The 11,176-nt window shown below is 40.5% G+C and overlaps 2 protein-coding genes across 2 annotated transcripts; both read left to right on the top strand.

Annotated features, from left to right (window-relative positions):
- The first annotated feature begins 887 nt into the window (after window positions 1-887).
- On the top strand, window positions 888-1,729 carry LOC147626064 (uncharacterized). Its single transcript, XM_086817783.1, has 2 exons — window positions 888-954; window positions 1,086-1,729. The coding sequence occupies exons 1-2, from the start codon at window positions 888-890 to the stop codon at window positions 1,727-1,729; spliced, it is 711 nt and encodes a 236-aa protein (XP_086673909.1).
- A 139-nt stretch (window positions 1,730-1,868) lies between these two features.
- Window positions 1,869-3,137, top strand: LOC147626063 (uncharacterized). Its single transcript, XM_086817893.1, has 3 exons — window positions 1,869-2,171; window positions 2,277-2,438; window positions 2,562-3,137. Exons 1-3 carry the CDS (start codon window positions 1,869-1,871, stop codon window positions 3,006-3,008), a joined length of 912 nt encoding a protein of 303 aa, XP_086674019.1. The 3' UTR covers window positions 3,009-3,137.
- Window positions 3,138-11,176: the final 8,039 nt, after the last annotated feature.

Here is an 11,176-nt window from a genome sequence, read left to right as displayed (position 1 = left end):
ACCTTCCCTTCTGTGTTCGCTGTTCGCTACTACCGCCTTTCCCACCCTTGCTCATTCGCTCCCCTTTCCCCACCCACCCTTGCTCAGGCCCCCAAGGCAGCAACATAACTCTCTCTCTCTCTCTCTCTCTCTCTCTCTCTCTCTCTCTCTCTCTCTCTCACCTGAGCTGCCCATATTATGCATTGCATGATTGTTGAATCCTGATTCAAATTGTATGGCATTGTGCATTGAATTTGTCAGAGCAATCATGCCGAAGCGAGAGAACCCATACTGGAAGGAGCACACAAACGTCATTCGCATTGTGACTACTCCAAGGCAAGCAGGTAGTGGCACTCGACAATGGCAGTGCAAGTACTGCAATTTCACCCTCACGAGTATAATTACTCGTGTCATCAAGCACCTCACAGGCATTGGCACTACCAACAATTGTGCAGGGTGCAAGAGAGTGCCACAAGCATTGAGAGATCAGTTGATCGCTGAAAATTTCTGCAATGGGGGCAGCTAGAAGAGGAAGAGGCACACAAGAAACATAGGATGCGCTTCATGATGCTCTTCTTGGGGACTTGGCCGGTCCATCCACGCAGGTTGATGAATCTCAGCCTACCTCTTCTGAACAGGCATCGTCTGCCAGAAAGAGGCCTTCTGTCATGCAAGATGAGAATGAGGGTGATACATATAATGAAAGGCAAACCACCTTGCCTTCTCGTGTGCATGCACAGTCTTGGGTCAAAGAAAGGCAAAAGGTGGCTGAGATGGAGATTGCTCGCACTCTCATAGAGTGCAATATCTCCTTCAATGTTTTGAGGACTGACCAATAGAAGAGGATGGTCAGAGCTATAGCCCAGGTTGGACACATAGATTCATGGTTAGGGCTTGAGTACAAAAAGATGCGCACCACGATTCTTGATGAGCAAAAGGCCTTGATAGACAAGGTATTGGTGCCAGTGAAAGCAGGTTGGCAACAATTTGGTTGCACTATCATTTCAGATGGCTGGAGTGACACACGACGATGACACATCATCAATATTCTTGTCTCTTCATGTCTTGGTACGTATTTCTTACGCGCTGTGAATGCTGGAAGGCAGGCGAATGCATCACTGCTGAGAGTATCTATGAGCATATTCGCCAGGCAATTGTTGAGGTTGGTCCAGAGAATGTGGTGCAGGTTGTAACAGACAATGCTGCTAATTGCAAGGCAATGGGAGACATGGTGGAGGCGGAGTTTCCTCACATTGTGTGGACTCCCTGTGCAGCCCATTGCCTTGATTTGCTTATGGAGGACATAGGCAAGCTGAGTTGGGTGCAACCCACAGTTTCTGATGCCACGAAGATCACTACATTCTTCAGAAAGAAGCAGCAGGCATTGGCTATCTTTAGGAGCCACAGCAACCTAGATATGGTGCGGCCATCCAAGACAAGATTTGCCTATATGTATTTGGTGCTACACAGGCTTTTCAAATTGAGAGATCCACTATTACAGACAGTTGTGGATCCAAAGTGGAGAGATATGTATCATTCACAGACAGATCCCACCAAATACATACAGAGACGGATACTTGATGAGACCCTCTGGACGGATGTGCAAACTCTCTTAGTGGCTTTGCAGCCAGTATTTGTACTTCTGCGAGTCACAGACATGGAGGGCTCCACTTTGGGCTTAGTGTACCACCTCTTCATGCAGATGAAGAGTCATATTGCAGCCTGTACATCCCTGACACAGAATTGGTAAGTAAAATCTTGATTCTTGATGGCCGATTACAGAATCTTGATTCTTGAGTCTTGACTTACTAATTGCTCTACTTCTCTGTTTATTTTACTCTTGCAGCCGAGATGATATATTGGCTATTGTGGATTATCGATGGGGGTATATGAGTCGCCCCATTCAAAGGATGGCTGCATTCCTCCATCCTTTCTACAAGATGCCACTTCTCTTTCATGATAGGGAGCTGCTCACCTTACGAGATAGGTACATTAATAGTATGTATGATGTGGAGCAGCAATTGGAGATTGATGCGGAGCTCTGCAGCTGGGTCAACAACTTGGGACCCTCATTTGTTAGAGTTGTTGCTCTTAGACCAGAGGCCACCAAGCTGCCTCTTACTTGGTGGCAAAACTATGGAAGACAGGGTCTTCCACAACTTACAGATATAGCTCTGCGAGTGCTATCTCAGGTATGTATATCATGTATGTACTATGGACTATGAACTAGTCTTGTGAAGCTTATTGGGAATTGCCGAGCTCACATGAATGAAGCACTTTTTTGAATTGGAGTGCAGGATTGTTCAGCAGGTGCTTGTGAGCGCAACTGGAGTGCTTACTCGCTCATACATACAAAGATACGCAATCGTTTGAGCACCTCTCAACTAGAGAGACTGGTCTATTGTAGGGCCAACATGAAGCTCGTACGAGCTTATCATGCTTTGGGCACCCCAAAACAAGTGAGTTTATCCTATTCATTCTCTTATGGGGATTGGCCTCCCATTTACATAGCTTTTATACTATAGTATACAAAAAGTTGAGTCGTTGACACTCTGCGTTCTCTTTGGTTTTACGTTGAATAGGTGGATCCAACACGTGTCAAGCTGGTCCCAGATCCTACCACCATTGATGAGGCAGAGCAACGGTTGAGAGATGAGCAGGACGAGATTCTTTGCCTCCTGCATAGAGAGCTGGAGAGTGTAGACAAGCGGGTGACGAGATCGAGAGCCCGGGCTTATAAAATTCAGCTACATGAGGGACCTGCAGATGGAGAGAGTTCTGGCCGGAGAGGCGCCCGGAGAGGGAAGCTGCCTATTCAGACTCCTCGAGCACGTGCGAATGAGGCCGTTCGCCTCATTCACACTACCCAGCAGGATGATGCAAAGACAGGGACAGGGACATCTGAGGCACCCCACCCACCTGTGCCCATGATGACAGGGCCTAAGTATGATGACGAGGGCAATGTCATCACGGAGGGTTATATGCTTGATTCTCCAGGGTCATCATCCTCATCGGATGATGAGTTTTGATTTGGATTACCTTAGTTTTGATTTGGTGTTGTATGGACATGGCACATTTTGTCATTATTCATAGACTCATTTTTAAATTTCATCATTTCTTGATGTGAATTGTGAGTTGTCACGACTCACTTGTGACAATGTGACTTGTCTTAAGTAATAAGTAATAAGTATTAAGTACGATTAACTTATTAAGTATTAAGTAATAAGTATTAAGTACGATTAACTTATTAAGTATGATTAACTTATTAAGTAAGTATTAAGTACGATTAACTTATTAAGTATGATTGACGACTTTGTGATTCTAATTTCTCACTTTTGAATTAGTAGGTTTTTGACCTTGTTGTGTCTCTATTTCGAAAGTTTTATATGTCAATGTGGACATGGACTGAAATTTAATGTAGGTGGCTGAAATTTCTAAGATTTTATGTATTTTTACCAATGGTACGTATTTTTACGTATCTTAAAATTTTTTTCCGTACCAAACAACGTACAGTACGTACGGATCCGTACAGTACATAACGTTTGGAACCACCTTGGTATGCCATGGGATCCAAATGATGGAGTTGCCATCATGGAAGCCTTGGGCATTGAACATGCTCTTGGGCACCCATTGTTGCCAAGTGATGAAGGTCCATGGTTGACGAGGCATCTTCGTTTCTGGTCGATGAGGCTTTGAGCTAGGAGTAGGTTGTCGACGCTGAGGATGGGTTTTTTATTCTGGCTTGGGGAGACATAGATTTGTGTTGCCTTCATGGAATCATGGAGCTTTGAGCACATTGGTAGGCCACCCAACATTGTTGGCTTCACTGTGCTTGGGGTTACCTAACCTACAGCCATGGGACCTTTTATCATAGCTTCCTGGTGGGGAGTTCTTGTAGTGGATGAGCACATGTGGTGATCTTGGTTGGATGAGCACATGTGCGGAGTTATTGTAGTGGATGAGCACATGTGGTGATCTTGGTTGGATGGCTCTGGAGACAGCGAGACCTTGGTAGAGGCAACGATGGCGATCGACGGAAGCCAGGAAGCGGAGGAGCTGGAGGGCTGAGGGGACTAATTGTACGCTGAAGGAGATGGATTGTGCTGAGTTCCAGTTAGCCCCTTGGAGCGGCTTTTCAGGATGGTCGCCCATGACAGGTTCACAACGTGTACATCAAAGAGCGCGCGCGCAGAGAGAGAACGACGGAGCAGGTCTTGACCGTCTGCGGAGAGACACACGAAGTTATAGGTCTTGACCGTTTGCTTAATCATTAGAAGTGCATCGTGGCACCAGTCGGTGTCGTGACTTTTTCAAGCCAACTTTTGTTAATGGCCCGTTTTCCTTGAACCTTCCTTGCCCACCAGACTAACTCAATAGTGGAAAAATGGACTTGATTTTGCACTAGATAAGAGGCAGATCACATGGACATGGAGGCTCGAATGCCCGCATTTGTGGCCTCCAGTGGCCATGCATTCTGGTCACGCACAGGGAAGAATCGAAGTAGAGATGGTAGAATTTGAGGTAGTATTTTGCTGGATTTCCACGTGGTTTTGCAAGCTCAGGGCAGTTTTGGAGGGCAGGTTTGCAAGAGTCCAGGAAATCCAAGTGGTTTTGAAAGCTCACGGCAATTTTGGAGGGCGGGTTTGCAAGAGTCGAGGTAGTTTTCACTTTTTTTAAAAGATATTGCGGATCTTTTGAGAGAGATTTTCTCATGCTCAACACACCTAGTATTTTGTGTGCAACTGTTTGCGTAGAGCTTAATTTTTGGCAAACTGTCCGCATGGAGCTCTCACATAGGTATTCTCTCTCTCTCTCTCTCTCTCTCTCTCTCTCTCTCTCTCTCACACACACACACACACACATGGGCTTTATTTGCTTGCATGCAGTTTGAAACCCCGCAGAGGGTGCTCCTTCCCTCTCACACAGTTATATTCTCTCTCTCACACAAGATTTGTTAACTTGCATACATGTTAAAACGTGGAGGCAACTACTTCTCTCATTAGAGCTTGCTGATGGGGGGTGCTTCTGAGAGAGAGAGAGAGAGAGAGAGTCTGTATGTGTGTGTGTTTGTTTAGGAGAGAGAGAATGGAGAGAGGCATGCCAAAATGCCTTCTTTGTACTATTGTCTTTTGAATGGTGTACCGTGTGCCCAACTCCTACCGTGAGAGATGGGCATTACACTAGTCCTAGAGAAGGCCTCTGAGAAAATAGGGTTGAAAAAGGACTCTAAATTTTAGACACAAACATATACATTTTGAAGGTCAACCTAGTTTGTGCTCTTCAAATTCAAGGTTCGGGACCAGGGTAGGCTTGACAATGTGGATGACACTATGAAGAAAATCTTGATCAGCAATGTTAGTGAAATCGTGCAGAATGTGACTAACCAATCACCTCCTACATAGTACATATATATGAATAGTAAAAAAAATAGCTTCCTTTAGTGTAATTTTCACAGCTCAAATTGAGAAAATCCAATTATAATTTTACCTAGTCTTCAATTTAAAGAGTCAAATTTTAAAACTTTAGTTATTAAATCAACTAACCTATGCATTTTTTCAATAAAAACCGGTTGAGTTTGAAGGTCGTTCTTTTTTTCATTGGTTAGAAAAAAAGTTTATTTCTGTTATTATAATAATAATATGATGATATAGTTAGCCTTTGGGGCTCAAAGGGCAAGCCCATTCATATTGATGTCACCCCTCATAAATATTCACACAAAACCTCCAAACGGCTTACAATTAACTAGTAACCTTTTCATTTTTAAGTCAAAATCTCAACAGCACCTTAATTACTCCAATGAAGGTGGTGAATGACTTCAATGTGTTTGGCAAGATAAATTGTTGTCTTAGTTGACTCTGTCTTGTGGTAAAGCTAGGTTTATTCATAAGCTAATCAAAAGATGCAAGTCTATGCAGGGAACACTTAAGTGGAAAGGATCACACAAGTACATGGGGGACAGTTTGCTTCAGTGGTCTATTTGGTGGGCTCCTTGGTCTAACTCTCCTTTGGCTCTAAAGAATATTAGAATGGCTAGGTATCTTTATAACAAAGGTATCATGAAACTGGATCATTTATGGGATGGCCCTCTTTGTGGTTGGAGAGACCTAGAACACACAATTAAAGGTAATGTTTTCTATCAAATAGGACTCTTTAGAGCTTTTAGAAGAAGCCTTAAAGGTTTGTGTCAAATGGACTGTTAACCACTCTCGTTAACATTACTTTTCAAGCGTGGCTACACTCATTGTAACTCACCTTTTGTAACCGCGCAAAGCGCTTAATGTAAAAGAGACATGGGATGATCGAGCTTATGGCTTGTGTAATGCCAGTCACATAAGAAAGAGTTGTACATGGAGCTAGGAAGACTAGTTTTGGGCCCCCAATTGTAAATGGACAGCCGGCCATCGTGAACTAAGAGCTCTTGTAAAGAATACATTTAGCTTAGAGTCCTCCACTTAGTTCATTCAATTCTATAGGAGGGCTATGGACTTTGAGGATAACTTCAAGGGAATGCGTTCCAGAGAACTTCATGAATATGGCTTCCTGAGGGCTTGCATAAATGAACTGGCCAATCTAATCGAATAGCTCAAGTTTAGCCTGGTGATGATTATGTAAATCAAGCTACTACTATGCACCTATATAAAATAGGTCCTCCCAAGAGATCACCTATATTTGTAGACAATCTTGTGTCCAGCTCTCTAATGGCACTAAGATTGTCTTACACGATGTCTTCCCAGACTTAGATAGCATGTCCAAAGCAAATTGCCCTTGCAAAATCCAAATCCCATCACTTACGTCTATACCTTGGAAGTATCATAGCTCACCCAAATATTTCTTTCTTAAGAAGCATCTTCACCACATTAATTTCATCATCACTGTAACTTGTGAAAATCAAGTCATTAACATAGATGTTAGCATAATTCCCCTATTGGACTTTCTCACATAAAGTGAGAATTCAACATTGGTTATTTGAATCCAATAGTGACAAGATACTCCCCTATTTTGTATGGTCATGCTCTAGGTGCTTGCTTCAAGCACCTAGAGCTTGCTTTAATATACTCCCCTATTTTGTATCGTCATGCTCTAAGTGCTTGCTTCAAGCCCTACAAGGCTTTGCACAACTTGCAAAACAAAATGTGGGTGTGCATGATATCCTTATACCCTAGTGGTTGCACCATGTAAACTTCCTCCCGTAAGTTACCATGTAAAAATTCATTCTTTACATCCCCATATGATCCAAATACCATCCCTTAGCTACTAGTAGCCATAACAATGATTTCTCTTCAATTACCATCCTATCAACTATGTTTAATGTTTCCTCATAGTCAATGCCATATGTCCATGCGTATCCCTTGGCAACCAAACTTGCCTTCTTGTACCAGAATCATCTAAAGAGTATGCTTCACTTTTTGTAGACCAACTTACATACAATTGTCTTCTTTTCCTTTAGGCAATTGTATGTAGACCAACTTACATACAATTACCTTCTTTTAGGAAATTGTATGTAGACCAACTTACATACATACTTACTTTGTAGACCAACTTACATACAATTGTCTTCTTTTCCTTTAGGCAATTGTATGTAGACCAACTTACATACAATTACCTTCTTTTAGGAAATTGTATGTAGACCAACTTACATACATACTTACTTTGTAGACCAACTTACATACAATTGCCTTCTTTTCCTTAGGCAAAGGCAACAAATCCCATGTTTCATTAGCATCTAATGTAACCATATCTTTATCCTTGGAATATTCCCAATGATTATGTCCAAGACCCTCCTCAAAGCATGTGGCCTCTACCTCATATTAGCTTTGACTATATATGCATAATTATGGGTTATATACCTATCATATCTTAACTTGTCCACACTGGATAATCTGATTGTATTACACCTGCATCATAAACCTCGATCACTGCCAAGTGTTCTCAACACTGCTTTGGTTCTTTATATACACTAGGTGTAACAATAGTCAAAATCCTGAACTCTTCCATCAAGGCTCTGTTCTGAACCACTATCTCCATTAATAAATAAGTAATGTGTTGAAACATCAGGCATTATAAAAGGACAATCCACCTTTTCTTTTCCCTTGCATGACAATGTAAACTTAATGAATTTTCAACACATGTAGTACCACCACATCAAAATGCTTAACATTCTACCTCAACCTATGTAACCAAGGTCTCATAATAGACCCATTACTAGAGGAGTTCTCTCTTAGTCCACTAAGTGCTAGTTATTGTTGCTCAACATTTAAGGCACCCATCTAATTCTTTACTTCAGTCTCCTATAGAATCCTTCCCAGTAATCTCATCAAACACAACATCCTTGCTTACTTGCATCTCATGCATACTAGCGTTATAACATCTGTAAACTTTTTGCTCAAGGGAATAGCCAATGAATATACATTATTATGCCTTGGGATCCAACTTACTTCTCACCTCACCTGGTACATGTATGTAAGCAATGAAACTAAACACTTTCAAGAACGCTAAATCTAGTTTTCTCTAAGGTAGTGGGCATCATGTTTATGATATAACCTCCAGTTTCTACTACAGTTTATATTATAAACTATAGTTTCTACTTTCAAGTGTGCCAAACTAGTTTTTTCCTAGTATACTTTTATTCAGGCATCATGCCATGAATTGATGTAGTAGGCATCATGTTTATAATATAAATTGTTGTTTCAGCCCAAAAAATAATGAGGCATCCCTTTCTCATTCATCAATGCATTGACAACTTCCTACAATATGCATGTTTTTCCTTTTTGCAATCCCATTTTGTTGCAAGGTGTACCTGAATGTAAACTACCTCTTTATTCCATGCTCTCTTTAATAGTCATTGAATTCATTGGAGAAATGTTCTCCTTCACTATTTGACCTTAGGCATTTTATGTGCATAACTTTATCTTTTTCTACCATAGCTTTGAAGATTTGAAATTGAGTAAATACTTTACTTTTCTCTTTCATGAAATATACACCCACTTTCCTAGTGTCATATCATCAATGAAAGATACATTTATAACGGTGTCCTCTAGTTAATGGCATCTTTGTTAGTCCCCCCAAATATCAGAATGCACCAAATCCAAAGGTCTTTGACTTACATACTTATTTTCATGGGAAATGCTTAGCTTGCTTACCCAGTTGGCATGCTTCACATATTGTGTGCATTCTATCCACTTTGAACTTTGGTAAACCTGTGTAACAATACTTTAGGCCTACATATTCTTCATCCCACTGAATATTGACATGTCCAAGGTATTTATGTCAAATATCAATGTCTACAATCACACATGTAGCCTTCATTTTATGCATGCTTACATCTAATAATGTAAACATTCTATGAACTCTATCCCCCTTTGTAACCAAGTAGTACTAGTTATTGAAATCTTTCACATAACATCCATAAGGGTTAAACCTCACTTGCAAACCTTGCTCAATCATTTGCCTAATAGAAACTAGGTTCTTTGTTATGCTTGACACACGAAGCACATCACTAACATTAGCAAGATACATCATTTTTCATCATGCCATAGATAAAGAGACTTTCTTACTAACACGCACAATAGGGTGCATTGTATCATTGTGCTAACATCAACAAGATACATCGTTTTTTCATCCTACCCAATAGATAAAGAGACTTTCCTACTAACATGCACAATAGGCTACATATTGTATCATCACATGTTTCTAAATAACTTGGTTTTTCCAAATCCCTCAATTCTTTGAACCACTCACCATGGCTTGTTATGTAATTAGAGGCACATCTGTAGTCGTGGAACTAAGCATATGCTCCATCACAAAAAGTTGCTCACATCTACCTTTAGCTTACTTACTTTTTGATGATGCATAGTTCCCTTTGTTGTTGCAACTTCCCACTTTTTATGTCATTATACTCTTTATAGCACTTCTTTTCTATATTCCTTGGTTTGCCAGTAATTTCCACTCTGATTTCTTTGCCATCCAGGTCAACCACTCTAGCTTCCCCTACCTAGAGAGTGGCTCTTTCTTGTTTACGCATTGGAATCCTATTGTTGTTGTCCATTATTCCTATTTCCATATTAGCATACACCTTGGCCTCTAGTGAAGATATGTTTATATCTCTACCTTTATTTGTGTAGAAGGCATGCTTCTGGAGGATGATCTTATTCCCAACATTTCATCTCTTCATTGATTAGAAGGGCTATTTGGTCATGAAAGTTTGAAAATTTTTCTCAAGTTTCATATAGATATCTAAAATTAATCAAGAATTGATCATACTCTTTTTCAAGCTCACTCAAAGTGATCGAGTCGTTATCATTAACCGGTGCTCCAATAGAGGCAAACCATATGCAAGCCCTTTAATCTTCAATGAGTAATCATTGATACATAGCTTATTTGTTTGCATATATTATGCAGCTCTTGCTTTAACTACATCTTCCTACACTTAGTACTTATGCTATACAGCTTAGGTATCCCATGCATCTTTAGCATCCTATATATAACCAATCATCATAGAATGGACACACTAATACATGGCCAATACATAGCCGTGCTGGCTCTATCATGCCACGCCTTAAAGGTGTTGTGGAGTGAGATTTCTTCTTGAAGCTGGGGCTCCTTCTTGTTGCCTATAATAAACTCCCAATATCCTTTTTCAAGTTTGTCATCTTGAACTTCCATGCTTGGAATTTGTTCTTGTCCAACTTCTCACTCACAATTTGAGATAGATTTGTCTGACATTGCTACCTATAATAACTTTGACCTACACCAAATACGGTATTCTTTAAGCTAGCCAAATGGACTTACAGTAAGTCATGCAATCTCTAACAATATGTCTGAAAAATACATGCATAATTACCAACAGTATTGTAAACATGTTATGTAGCTACTTATGTGAACCATTCACATGAAAATACACTTGAACATGTTATGCCACTTTATGTCAAACAATCACATGAACATACACTTGCAATACATGCATAATTACCAACAGTACTGTAAACATGTTATGTAGCCGCTTTATGTGAACCAATCACATGACCATACACTTGGACATGTTATGTAGCCACTTTATGTGAACCAATCACATTAGCATACACTTGCAATACATGTGTAGAGAAATTCAAATCAACCACTGTGCATAACACTGTGCAAAACATGCATAGAAACACTGCACAAATTAAAACCGTCGTTGTCGACACTTCTATTTTAGTGT

The sequence above is a fragment of the Cibotium barometz genome, chromosome 23, assembly GCF_041138505.1.
Source record: "Cibotium barometz isolate CiBa-2024 chromosome 23, ASM4113850v1, whole genome shotgun sequence".
In the NCBI taxonomy this organism is placed as follows: domain Eukaryota; kingdom Viridiplantae; phylum Streptophyta; class Polypodiopsida; order Cyatheales; family Cibotiaceae; genus Cibotium; species Cibotium barometz.
Note: the sequence above shows the minus strand (reverse complement) of the source record. Positions and strands in the feature narration are given on the sequence as shown.